The sequence below is a fragment of the Indicator indicator genome, chromosome 18 (assembly GCF_027791375.1).
Source record: "Indicator indicator isolate 239-I01 chromosome 18, UM_Iind_1.1, whole genome shotgun sequence".
NCBI lineage: Eukaryota > Metazoa > Chordata > Aves > Piciformes > Indicatoridae > Indicator > Indicator indicator.
Genome location: NC_072027.1, coordinates 9,496,319 through 9,510,356, shown reverse-complemented (window position 1 = coordinate 9,510,356; position 14,038 = coordinate 9,496,319). Strand labels below are relative to the sequence as shown.

At 41.5% G+C, this 14,038-nt stretch overlaps 1 protein-coding gene across 1 annotated transcript; it reads left to right on the top strand.

Moving 5' to 3' along the window:
* Window positions 1–2,055: 2,055 nt before the first annotated feature.
* LOC128973198 (ovomucoid-like) lies at window positions 2,056–5,595 on the top strand. Its single transcript, XM_054389450.1, has 4 exons — window positions 2,056–2,119; window positions 4,282–4,301; window positions 4,910–5,037; window positions 5,550–5,595. Exons 1-4 carry the CDS (start codon window positions 2,056–2,058, stop codon window positions 5,593–5,595), a joined length of 258 nt encoding a protein of 85 aa, XP_054245425.1.
* Window positions 5,596–14,038: the final 8,443 nt, after the last annotated feature.

Sequence of the window (14,038 nt, the reverse complement as noted above, 5' to 3'; positions counted from 1 at the left end):
GAATCCTTTCAGGAGCAAGCTCATTTTCAAACACTAAGAAAAATCTGATCCAAAATCTGCCTTCCTCCATAGGCCCCTCCAACCACCAAACGTCCTCTCTTCCTTTCTACATTAGTCCTCAGAAAATCTTCCTACATCAACTCAAAAGGCTACAAACGTTTATATTCTTCCACTGGAGAGATGGGATGGATAGCAAGGTTGCATCAGACTGTAGCACCAGGTTAGGCAAGAGAGTGTAACCAAAGAGACAAAGTTCCTCATACCAGTGTCAAGGAACTTGCATGTTCTGTCAAGCTGCAGTTTTACAGTTTCAAGGTATCCTCAAGAGTCGTGTTTGCTCATAACTATTCAGACTAGGAGTACCTTCTGGGCAGGATCAGGATTTTCTCTTGTTGCCTAATATTGGTAATTGTCCATCAATCGATGAACACAAATGTCCTGAATACTCCCCATGAGTGTACTCATACTTTATGCTGGGCTCTTCAGAAAACTTTGCAGAACGAAAATTTCACTGACATCCCAAAGCAGCAAAATCCAGACCAGTACCAATTTAAACCATATCCTCTCTTTTATGATCTCCACCTCACAGGAATATGCACAAATATCCAAGTTAAGAACAAAGGAAAATTTAAGATGAAATCACTGAAGTCAGCACATTAAAAAAAAATTAAATCTTCAACTAAATCCTTACCTGTCCTGGACCTGGAATTTATAGCCTATATTCTTTATAGACATGATCTGAATCCCTCTTGGGATGAGTTAGTGAGGCCCAAGGTCTACTTGACATCCTTTCTGTATGAATTTTCAGTCCCTCTGCCTTAGTGAAATCAGCACGTATGACCCTAACTCCTGCATGGGGAAAAAGGGCCAGGCTATCTCACAAAGTAGGGGAGATCATCACTGAAATACTGTGAATTGTGACAGTGTGCAGGGATCTTTAAAACTGAGATAATTTGCACACCTACATTGTAAATTGCTACAGAGAAGGCAGTTCTGGAAGAATAGACTCAAACAAAGCTATGGGGGCTCAAAACTTCATCTTACTTTGAACTCTATGAAATTAAGATCCAGATCTGATTTTCCCATTGTGACTCTATCTGTGGTCTGTATTACAAAAGCCAGAAAATTGTGCATATTGATTAAGTCACTAACACACTGGTATGCTGGATTTTTTTAAGGAATCCCACATGAAAAGATACCTGTTGTGCTGGAAATAGTAATAAAGAAGAAGATGGGCAGGCAGCAAGATCTGCTCCATATCTCCGTGACAGCACACTAGGCAGTAACTCACAGGATGCACAATGCCTGGGAACTCCTCACTTCTCTTTGCTAGGCAGTGAAATGCAGTGTATTTGCTCCTTCTGTCATAAAGCATTGTTTCTGATCTCTAAACTGGTGGAACTCTAAAGGCAGAAGCACACTGACAGATTGAGGGATCTTCTGGGCTCTGTGTGGAGCTGAGAGTACTCACATGGAACACAGACTTTTCCAAGCAGCAACTACTACCACAGCACAGTCTGAAGGGCTCAGTAATCAGCATCACCTCTACCCATAGACAAGAGTCTCCAAAATTTCAAGATAATAAGAATTAAGCATTTCAGCTCTACTTTTGGCATGCTCTCAGTAAGAATTGTTTTTTTTCCCTGGGAATTGTGCTCAGCTCCAAGAGTCAATATGGCAATAACAGAACCGCCTTACTGAGTCACTCCTTGAGCTTGCTAATGGAGATGAAACAGTTAATTAGGCAAGGGGATTAGCCAAAGTACAATACATCTCCTTTATCAACACAATCCATGCTGTGACATTCATCTTTGCTGACCTTCATGCTATACAGAAGACATTCTTATTGATACTACCCATGGGCAACACCTTCTCCTAATTACCTTCTCCAGAAGAGGGATTTCATCATCAGGGTTCCAGCTCTGTGTGTGTGTGTGTGTGTGTGTGTGTGTGTATGTATATATAGCTGCCCTCTCACACACACAAGTGCATATCTAAGCTAAGTGTACTGGAATACCCTGAGCACAGCCTGGCTGGGGAGCAGCTCCAGAACCCATGTCAGCCATGAAGATAACAGGCGCCTTCGTGCTCCTCGCCCTGGCAGTCCTTTGCCTAGCAAGTGAGTAACATTTTTTACTTCTTGATGTATTACAGCTGTAGTGCTCAAACACTGCAAGCTTCTCAGTCTGCTGCAACGGTTTCTGGACTTGGGTGGCAGAGAGTGAGTGAAATTTTATGCTTGTACACTATTTAGGAAGCAATACTGCACCAGTGGTGTCCATCAGGGATGCATGTTGCATTGCAGCTAAAACCTGAACTGTAAATCCTCACAACCACAGCAGGGTTTTACCTATTCCTTAACTTTTTTTTTTTTTTTCCATCTGAGCAGAGAGCTTGGAGCTGATGAGGTCCTTGTCCTGTCAAACTGAGCAAGCAGTAGACAGTTGATTATGCATGGGCCACATAAGATAACTGTGAATAACCCCCTTATGATATTAGTTTGCCAGGCTGGAGAGAGCCTTGAGGCACAAGTTGCTCTATGGCAAAGCAGGGAGCTGGGAGGAATTCCATGAGCCTTCACTTAGTAAAGTTTGGGGGTTTTAAGAAAAACTTGCAATTAAAAAAAAAAAACCCAAAACAAAAAACCCCAAACAAACTAAATTGAAAAATAAGTACACTTAGACTAATTGAGAGTCCAAATTGAGAGTCTGCTTGCAGTACAGCAGTTCGACAGCATTCCGAATGTTAGAGAAGAAAAACAATGAACATGTTAAAAGAAAAATTCTGAAACAAGATAAATCTTCTTCCCTTTTGAATAGCTCTGAAAAGTCTGCTTTGAGAATAGTCTCAAAAAGCAGGATTCTTGTGAAAAATGCCAGTTTCAATGAAACACCAGGTTTTTGATGGAACCTGCTCTGTCAGGGTTTCATTAACTGCAGAAAACTAAAGAAATGTTGCTTTCATAAGAATTCCAGCAAATCGCTTCCTTCAACTTTCTACTTCATCTTCTCTGCACTAAAACTTTATGCATCAATACTTTTTGAGCCGTGTTTTTTTCCCATTCATTCCCAAATACACAGTAGATACTAAATGGTTACCTGAGAAAAAGTAATGGGTTTATGGAAGAGGGTTAAATCTGAACTAATGCCAGAATAATGAAAATTCAGCCAAACCTCTGGTGACATAGACTGCAACTTGACATGGAGCATTATTTATGCCAGGTGTCTCTATCTAGGACAGCTTTATTTGATGGGAAGATGTAAGCAGCTCCGTGAAAGGAAGTTTCAGTGGAAAGCCCAATGGCTTTAAAGAGCAAACAAAGCTACACATAGTCAGAGAGACAAGTGCCAGAACTGTATTGTCTCTCAGATCATAATGCATTTTCTTCCTGCTCCTTCTGTACAGAAGCCTCTACCTGATACCTTTTAAGCCCTGGAAGCAGCAGAAAGACAATTAAAGGACAGGAGAAGAACAAAATACATTCCTAAAGAAAGTAACACATGTGTCATCATAGCAGAGCCGTGCCAATCTTACCTGATTGCTTTCTGGGAGGAGTAATTATCATTGTTTTGAAGAAGCTGCTTCAAGCCCCACCTGAGAACAGGGCTCCATTATATTAGATGCCATAGGTATACAAAATAGGAGCCAATCCTTCTGCCAAATAGTTTAGAATCCATACCAACAGGCATGGGAAAACATGCCAAATAGTTTAGAATCCATACCAACAGGCATGGGGAAATGCCACATAAAAGTGGCATTATGATTCAAATTACATCATCGTATCTATTTAGTGGTATATTTTAGTGAAGATATGATCCTTTTTACTGAAAGGAAAGCAAAATATACAAAGACTGTGCAGCTTTCCTACAGCTACATCTGATTCCTGTTTTTTTAATAAGCTTGGGAATTAAACCCCAGTCATGCTCAACAGCTGGCTCATCCCAAACAGACTGGCCATTGATCATAGTATTGACCCTTGGGTCTTCAATCTTTTGCTGGTGAAAAGAGAAACAATATCTTTCATTCCCTCCCATGGCAGAGGCTGTTCTAGTTGCTGACAGATTTCTAAGCTAAACAATACAATAAGGTCTACTTGTTTAATAGGTCCTGACACCTGGCTCTTATTAAACACTGAAAACCCATGTCAGTATTGACTTTCAAGGAGGTCAGACTCTTGGTGCTGCTGGAAGGGCTGCTACTAATTAATCTATCCCAGCTGCAAATTCAGTGTTCAACGGTGGGTTTTTTATTTAATCTTTTGTGATTCTGTTTATATTGCAGATGCTGACAAAGAGAATAAGGTGAGTCATTTTCTCCTTGTTTCTAGATAAAAAATATGCAGTTTGTAATATCGTGAGGTTTAGAAAAGACAAATTAAACATAATTAATTTAACAAAATTAAGTGTTGCCAAAGTATTGAGGTTTCAAAGAGAAATCCTGTGTTTGAGATATGTGCTAATGTTTAAATAGGACTTGACTTAATTCTGCCTGGGCAGATCCTTTCACCAGTGTAAAAAGCATCAAGAGCTGATACTTGTGCAACACAGACTGAAGCCCTTCACATCCCTGAAAACTAGAATTTACCAACAACTGCAATTGGGCAGAAAAAAAAAATATTAAGCCTCAACACTCCTATAGATGGAAAAGGGGTTGTATTTTTTTCTAGTGATTATATTCTTGTTCAAACAAACAGCAAGGTCCCTGGAGGTGCTCAGTACCTGACATGGATATCATCACACACCTCAGTCAGAAGGAAGGTTTCTTTTTTTTGAGGTCTAGGCTCAGATAATTGTGCTGCTCAGGAGCAGCTGACAAGCTTGACCAAAAGTTTCATACATTCATTATTTCTGCAGGTGAATGGAGAGTGTGAGAAAGAGGGATGCAAAGAAAAATGATCATGTATTTGCAGGTAGACTGCAGTGAATACAGGAGGTTAGAGAGAGGAAAACCTATTTACTGTGAAAGACTTTACCAACCCTTTTGTGGCTCTGATGGGAAGACGTATAACAACAAATGCTCCTTCTGCAAAGCAGTCCTGTAAGTACAACACCTCATAATTACTCCTGATTAAGTCAAAACCTGGGATTAGCTGATTTGTCTGGTATTGCCATTCCACTTAAATGCTATTATTTTCTTTAAGGGTCACTACTCCTCTGCTTCTTTGATTAATCTTTACAGACAAATTGCATCTCCCACCGATAAAGTCAAATTGATCTAAAGGAATGACCTTGATATTTGTGTTAGCAACTTCCTAGTCTAGTAGAAGCTACAGAAGTCATACAGTAAAGAGCGCAATGAGCAACACAGGCACCCAGACCCAAATCAGGCCATGTAAGAACTCAAAAGCAGCACTGAAATATCTTGCTCCTTATGGATAAAATATGTAATTTTAAAAAGAAAATTACCCATAAATTGATGACTTCTTGTCTGCTACAAATGTTTGTAGTGTCTCTTCTGTTAGCAAGTTGTTGACCTACGACTTCAAAGAAGTCTTAGTTCACAATGTCATTTACTGTCTGCAATGTCCATGTCCTTCCTTTCCTTTGCAGGAGAAGTAGAGGCACCTTAGTTATGAAGCAAGCAGGGGTATGCTGAATTCTGCATGACAGAGAAGAGTGCTGAGAACAGCTTCACACTGCCTTTATCACAAGATCTTAATTTAATTTCATTCATCCTGCCTGTTCTGATGATGGGGAACAAAGCACAAAGCAGGCTTTTCAGCATAGTTCTTGTCATTTGCTGCTTCTCTCTACACCAGTGTAGGGATTGAACCTTCTGCTCTCCCTGCAAAGCACTTCCTCAGGATTCTCAGCTGAGTTTCTCAGCTCAGGACTTTCCTGTTTCTGTAACAAGTTCATTTTCACATAAGCCCTTCATGATAATTTTCCTCCACAGTTAAAGTTCAAATCTTCTGGCAATGCCACCTGATTTTAGTGGACACAAGTCAGTGCAGGCATCACGTCTGCTCTCCTTGTTGGTGAAGTGCTTTCTTTCACTTACCCAGAAACTCTGCAGACAATTCTTTTCAAAGGCCCCAGCCTTCCTAGGCAGTGCTTTGACTCTTCCAGTTTTGCAGCTAAATTTTAAATTCTCATTTTTATTTCTAACTTTGTACAATTCTGATTCACGTATGTTGTAGTTTGCATGTTTATTAAAATAATTTGTTGACTCTTTTTTTTTTTTTTGTCCATGATGACCTTTATCTAGAGAATAAGTTTATTGCAGCCATTGTTCATAAATGAGGTATTTCCAGAAAAATCAGAGAGCACGAGCTAGGGCCAGAGATAGATTAAAAAAAACAAAAAAAAAAAAAAAAAAAAAAAAAAAAAAAAAAAAAAACACAAAAAACAAAACAAAAACAAAACAAAACAAAAAAAAAACCTGGAAGACAGAAGTTGTAACACTGATAAGGAGCACTAGATGGCCTCACGTTACTGGAATTTACCCTACAATCTGGCTCTTTTTTCCCCTTCAAATGAAATAAGCCTGGTAAACTGAGTCAGTGTAAGCTTCATAGTAGCAACTCTCTTAAACCCTGCCATTTAAAATGGGATCATTAATTATTTTGTTCAAAGCCTTGTGGCTCTGGACAGTCAACCTAAAGAGATTCCCACAATAGGTTTCCTGCCCTGGAAGTATCTTGACTGACAAAGATCAAAATAAAAAAACAAAGGTCAAACTGAGGAAAAAAAAAGTCCAACTCTGATGTTTCATCATGATGTCAGAAAATTTGGCAGACAATGTGGGGTATTTTCTGCCTTCTAGCTTGGTTTGTTGTAGCCTAAGTGGATACTCACACCATCTGCTTTAGTATATTGCCATCGTGAACTGCTTGTGCACCAAACCTAAGCCACTAAGCTTTCCATGCAGCCAATGCATATCCAGCAGGGTAACTTAGAGCCCTGTAAATTAGAGGTCTGAAATAATACACCACAGTTCACAGTTCACAGTTCACAGTTCACAGTTCACATTCTATGATCTACCACAAGCTCCTGGGATTCTAATTTGTTTCTGGTAATTTCAGACATGAAACAGTAGACAAGGGCAGCTGGAGAGCAACACTTTCCAACAACAGGGTGCTTGTGGTTTTTATCAGCTTAGGCTAGCGTCATGTGCTGGCCCAGAGCTGCAGAGAAGCACACCAGCATTTGCCACATACCAGAACAAAGAACATGATTTGCAAATTGCTGTAAATTACATCTGAAGAAAATGCTGAAGAGGCTGGACAATCTGGACAGTCAAGTTCATGTGATGGAGCAACAACACAGAAATATGGGGTAGGAAAAATGTATGTAGCTTGAGTGAGCTCATGAAACATGCTCCAAATCCATTTGCTAGAAAATAAAATAGGGGTAGCCAGATATTGGCATTGAATGGAAAAACATAACTCACTGAGGATCTGAGCTTTCAAACCTCTGCACTGAAAAGGTAGTCAGACATTGTTGATGCATGTGTTTAAACTTGGAGGAGAAGGAAAGGCTTTCACAGTAAGGTTTATGGCATTTTCATTTCTATGAGGTAATGAAATACAGGCCTGAAAATCAGATGGGGTGGGTTCCTGCAAAACAAAATTCCACTGCTATAATAAAGCTACTTCACTTCTCCATACAGCCTGCACTGTATTTTCTGATACTGTTGTTATTGTCATTTTCTGTTACTGTTGTTACTGGCATTGTTCTAGCACGCTGATTAAAAACATAGGAAGAGTACTGTTGCTTCATGTGCTCAATGAGATGGACCTTATTGTTAAGACCTCAGAGACTGACCTGAAAAGCAAACCATTGAGGGGGGATGTAGCCACTTTGATTAAAGCCTCTTTTATATCAGAGGTGTATGGGTGAGCCAGAACCAACACCCATCTCTCCTGACTCTTACACTAGCAATTGCCTTCTTAAAGACATCTAGGACAAGATGAAAAATTGTCAGCTATGCTCTACAGTCTCTATTGCATAAATAATTCTTTAGATCAGGCCAGAATCCCATATCTCTGGATTGAAGATAATACCAGGTGACTGACTGGTGAATTATAATGGAACAGAATTCACATTCTACTGGCTTATTATGGTGCATCAGTGTTTGGTCAGCCTGGAGAGCTGCATTCTGCCCCTGCTCTAAACCCAGTACGATAATGATCAGGCTGCTCAACCTAAAATAGCTCAAAGGTTATCTCATGCTTGTGGAGTGTTTTTAGTTACTACAGTTATGCAGTGTTTCTGCATCTTTTAATAATACTAAATATTTTGAAACAAACAAACAAACTAACAAAAGAGCAAACCAAAACCAGGCCTTTAGTGTCACAATTTGAGAACATAAGCAGAAGACATTTTTGACTCTTAAGATCGTAACATCCTGAATCTAAAGGGAGAACAACTTCCAGTGCTTCCTTTGTAAACATGTGAAATCACAGAATATACCTGTCCCTATTGCCCTTCACCCCATGCCAGCCCTGAGGGAAGAGTGCAGTCACTGAGATGCTATACTGTTTGTTTTTTGTTACACACGTTGCTAAGAATTTATCATGTTTAGAATCACAGAACTGTTCAGGCTGGAAAAGACCTCTAAGACCCTTGAGTCCAACCATTAACCTACCCTACCAAGCTCACTGCTAAACCATGTCCTTAAACACCACGTCTACACGTCTTTTAAGTACCTCCAGGGATGATGATTCAGCCACTTTCTTGGGTAGCATTTCTGGAAGCTGTTTTTACTTAATTGTCTTGCAGCACAGTCTCTTAGGCCTGCTGTTGAACAGACACCGCACCCTCGTAAAGGAGAGGAGAGGTGCATGTGGTGACTGTTAGCAGATTGCATCTCTCAGCAGTACCAGCACATTCTGCCACAAAGGGCTCCTTGTAACCTTCCCACAAGCTGACAAAAAGTGATACTCCTTGTGACTTGTGTGTAGTTCATACGAGTTTCTAAGCAATGCCTCTATCTTTGCAAGCAACCAAAGCACTTTACATGGCTCCTCTGAACACGCTCACTGAGCATCTGAACTGTCTCTTTCTCACTGGAGAATACAATTCAGAGGAGTCCACATGACACTACAAAGGTACCTTCTCCTGACAATTCAAGTTCACAGCACCAAATCTGTTCTACAAGTGTATGCATAATTTCTTCATAACCCTTCCTTCATTAAAGAATTAGTAAGAAGTGATTACAGGCCTTCACAAACTTTCACGACTGCCAAGAGCACTATGGTTCCTGTAATTGTACTACTGCAAACAGGTAACTGCCCAAGCTGAGACTACCTTCCTAATTGGAAGAGACATGTAGTCCCAGAATCCTCTTATTTAAATTACATCTCATGGCCAAACACATGGCCAATGTAGATATCTTTTGGAAAAGATAAGACTGAGGAGGGGATCTTGTAAATTCATATAAATATCTAAGGGGTAGGGCCTGTGAGGACGGGGCTGGGTTCTTTTCAGTGGTGCCTAAGTTAGGACAAGAGGCAATGGGTACAAACTCAAACACAGGAGATTTCACTTGAATTTACAATAAAACTTTGAGGGTGACAGAGGACTGGACCAGGCTGCCCAGAGAAGCTGTGGAGTCTCCTTCTCTGAAGATTTTCAAATCCCTCCTGGACATGATCCTGTGCAACCTGATCAAGGTGAATCTGTGTTAGCAGGGGGGTTGAGCTAGATGATCTCTGGAGGTCTTTTCAAACCTCTATCATTCTGTGATTGCAAGTTGCAACATCCAGCTATGGATGTTATGGTGGCATTTCAATCAAAGAGGCAAACAACACCAGGTATTAGCAACATGAAAGTAAATCTTTTTACAGTATCAGTGCTATGCTAATGGAAAAAGTTTTGTAAAATGTTGCTGAGTGCTTTTTCAGGGTAAAGAGGAGAAAACAGAACTCATCCTTTGCAAGTTTAACCTTTGTAAAAAGAGAATATTTCTATGTGAAGAAGACACAAAATCCTGAGGCTAGATATTTAAACCCTGGTGAAAATACTACTGACATGGAAGAGGAATCCTGTATGTCAGAATCTCTTTGATTCACTTTTATCAGGTATCAGCTGTGGAGAGAGGAGCAAAAACACTACCTGCTGACTCAGTGATGCAGGTGAGACACATTAGGTACCCATTTCTTATAAATATGGAGAGAAAGAGTACCCTTGGAAGACAATGGTGATGTGTTGGAGTTTTGGTAATGGATTTTTCTAAGCAGAATGTTACTGGAGTAGGAGCAGACACATGAAAAGTCATGCATAAATTCTTCATGAGGTGCTATAGTACATGTGTTCTCAGATTAAAGTATCTGGAGATAAGTGGGCATTTAATAAAGTGTTCTCTTAGAGCCTTTACATTTTAGAGTGTTGATGAGTTTTTCCTAGCCATTTTATATGAAGTTATTGCCTAGTTTGTTTGGGATGGAGAACATTCACTGTCTTGGAAGGCTAAAGCTTAGAAAAATCTCTTTGAGGGGCTGGTAAGTATTGAGAGTCTGTGGATTGTAGACTTTTTTCTTTAAAGCATACAGCAATGTATTAATTTCCTCGCTCAATTGCTGGATCATTCTTTTTCTGTTCTATGTGGCCACCTTCTGCTTTTTTTCAGTACTGAAAGAATCTTACCGGAATATAATGTGCTAGGCTGTGGGTAGACTGTACAAGGTATTGGCCAACAGACGTTCTTGTCTTTGATGTAACATAGCAGTGATGACTTGAGAAGGTAGCTGAGGGATGAAGAGAAACAGGACTTGGACAGAGCAGTTATTTGATGTTGTAGTCATGAAAATCACTTTGAATAAGCAAGAGAAAAAGCTAAACAAGAACACTTCCTGAAGCCACCTCACAGCTGAGCAGATAAAGAGCAGTATGTGAACGCTACTGCATGTATTTGTTATACAATGCTTCAAAAGGGATGGTGTCGGTGCTTTGTACATCTGATTTTTTTTTTTCCTAATAGCTTCTCTGTGACTCACTCTGCTTGTTCTGTGAAATTAAACTAAAAATGTGTTTTGTTTTTTCACATTTTACCACAGGGCATTGTGGATTATTCCGGGATTGTTATTAAGCCAGTAGCTGCCTCTGCATGTTGGCCACAAATAGTCTGCTCGGTAATAAATGGGTTTTGTTACTCAGTTCCTTGCGGTTCGCATGAAATGTGCCTCCAAGATGTTTAGTAAATTCGGTTTTGGTTTTTTTTTTTTTTCCACTGGGATCAATCCAAATTCCCTGGCTTCAAAAAAGACTCACAAAATGATTCAAATACACTGGCAAAGGCAACCAGCAGGACACTTGGGGCCAGGCTAAAGCCTCTGCGGTTGATGTATAGCTGTCACTTGTCAATTCTTGCTCAGCTGTGGCCTGGGATATAATTTTTGTGAACTACTTTCTGTGTGTGTGCAGAGTGACCTCAGTCAGACTGTGGCCTGTTTAACTGTTTTAATCCACGACGATTTAGAAGTACACTGCCACACACGTGCAGTTTAGGCTGCTGTGACAGAAATCCTCGCCCATCTTTCAGGCCTGCTTCAGTTCTTTCTCTTTCAAAGTTCTCGATTTATGTCCTTGTACTTCACATGGCATTTAATGCTCTCAGGGGTGTGACCTGGCGGTCTCCTGCCCTGTCACAGAGCTGTGGACACGCATTACGACAGCTACCGCTAGGTGAGACGAGCCCAGCGCACCACAGGCTGTGGCGGGACCCACGCCCCGCACTGTAGCCACCACAGAGATGGCGGCCCCCTGGGCGACGCATTAAAGATGCTAGACGCGCCGCCGCACTCAAGATGTCGGCAGTAACGCCCCGCCCCTCGCTGTCCTCAAGATGGCTGCAGAGTCCCAGTTCCCGCCCCAGACCGGCGCCGGAAGTGGAACCGGAAGCGCGGCGGCGCTGGCGGAAGGGGCCGCGCAGGAAGCGGCTGCTGGGGTTAACCCTCCCCCCGCGGCCACAATAACAGGGCGGCGCTGAGGGGACAGGTAAGGAGGTGCGGGCCGGTGGCGCGGGGTGGGGGGCTGAGCCGATGGGCTTCGGTGAGCTGGAGGCTGTTGTCCCCCTAGCCTCTCGCGGAGGATAGGCCTGGTGCGGCAGATTAGTGCTGCTGTTCCCTTTCGCCGGCTGGGGCTGTCGTCCGGTAGCAGGGCCTCGGGGCGGCCCGGCGTGGGGCCGTTGACGGCCCTTCCTCCGTGTGACAGGCCCTAAGGAAAACTGCTGTCCGTCCTGCTGCTGCGGGAGTGAGGGGGAAGTCCTGAGACACCGCGTTAGGGCCGGCTGCCGTCACCGCCCCGCCACCCTCCCCCCACCATCCTCACTGAGGAAGCTGCAGCGAGAGGGCTGTGGGGAAACCTGCTTCTGTATAGCTTATCTAAGCAAAAATAAACTTGTTCGTTCTCCACACCCCCCACCCCCCCCCCTTCTTCCTCTCTTTCTTGCCCCCCTCGCCCCCTTCCTTCTCTCAATAAGGAAACACTTCTCTTAAATTAGCGCTTGTCTGACCGTCCATAGCTGTTCTCTCCACATTCTCCTCTCGAGCTGACGTTTCTGCGGGATGGCGCGGCCCTCCCCGGAGCTTTTTAAGGTTTCAGCCTCCTTAGTGTAGGTAGTTACTAATCAAGAAGATAACACGTCGAGTTGTTTCATACAAAGACTCGTGTATTAATTGGGTCGAGGAAGGCAAAACTCAGTTTTTTTCAGTGTTGTTAATATCTGATGGGTTTGGGGGGGACGTGGGGGGGTTGGTGGTTTTGGGGGTTTTGTTTGGGGTTTTTTATGGGGTCAACTTCCTCGTGTGGAATGAGATGTCAAAGCTGCGTGTGTTAGCTTGAAATAGAAGCATGTATTTTGCAGAAACTGCTGCCTCATAAGAGACTAGGTCATTTGTTTTCCTTTTAATGGCAGGAGATAAAGTAAGCTACAGTCCGGACTCAGAGGGCAGGTTTGTCATCATTGCATTTAAATCTTACAGCATTCTTTCAGACTTTTTTGCTTTCTACTGGTCTGTTTGTTAATGTTTTTTTCCTCTTAATTTATATCACAATCCTTTTAGTGCTGTCCTTTAAATACTGCTGTGTTGTACTCTGTCATGTGTCTGCATCAGTCTGAATTTTTTACGTTGTATCCTGCGCTCTGTTCAAATTAAGTCATAAGTTGACATTCACTGGGAATCCATGTAATACTTGTTTTTGTCAGAATCCAATCTCATGAGTAATGTTAAGTCAGTTTTTGAGCTTTGTGAAATTGAACACCACAGTGCAGGATTACAAACATACTAAACCTTTCCAGTATGCACCAAAAAGAAGGGCCATATATGTACACGCAGCAAATGCAGCATCTTTAGCTTTGGCCAGAGAAGTTCCAGACAAGCCAAAGGAGCAGAGATACATTTCATGCTATTCACAGGCAGGAGATGCTAATTTAGCTGTTTCAATAACACCATTTTATATAAAATTATGACAACATACAGCTGCTAATTTAAAATGCATATGAAAAATGTGTGAAAGCACATGTTTTTCAATAACTAGATCACAGTGAAGCTATCGGTATTTCAGTTGTTGTGCCAGTATATAAACTTCCATGGAGAAAGCAAAGTTTTTGTTTCTCATTTCTGTGAGGAGCTTTACCTTCTCAATGGTCACTTCCATATAATGTGAAGCAAACATAATGTACAGGGTATTTGCATCACAGTGCATGCAGTAAGAGATGCATTTCTGCTGTGTTTTCCAAAATCTGTCTCTTTTTTTAAAAGTTGTTTTGCTCATCCACTGAATTTTGGTATTCAACCTGTTAAACAGGTTTACTTGAGTTAATGATGCTTTACCCTACTTACCAGAAAGCATTCCTCAGCTAAATAGCAGTAGTGAAAACATTTCTCATGCTGTTCCATCTGCTTGAGCTGTTAACTGGGTTATTCTAATGTGAACATCAAGTTCATATTTATTTTAGTTACTTATTTGTTACTTCTTGTAATCAATTTGTATGTTTTAAAATTAAACATACATTATTGCTGCTTTAGTCATCGTGTGCCGCAGGAACAAAGTAGACATGAACATGTTACTTCAGTAAGGAGAAAGAGGAGAGG

Coding starts and splice junctions, on each gene's coding strand:
- LOC128973198 (XM_054389450.1), top strand. CDS start 2,056: ATGTCAGCCATGAAGATAACAGGCGCCTTCGTGCTCCTCGCCCTGGCA. Junction 2,120..4,281: donor GGCAGTCCTTTGCCTAGCAA/GTGAGTAACATT, acceptor TTTATATTGCAG/ATGCTGACAAAGAGAATAAG. Junction 5,038..5,549: donor TCCTTCTGCAAAGCAGTCCT/GTAAGTACAACA, acceptor TTTCCTTTGCAG/GAGAAGTAGAGGCACCTTAG.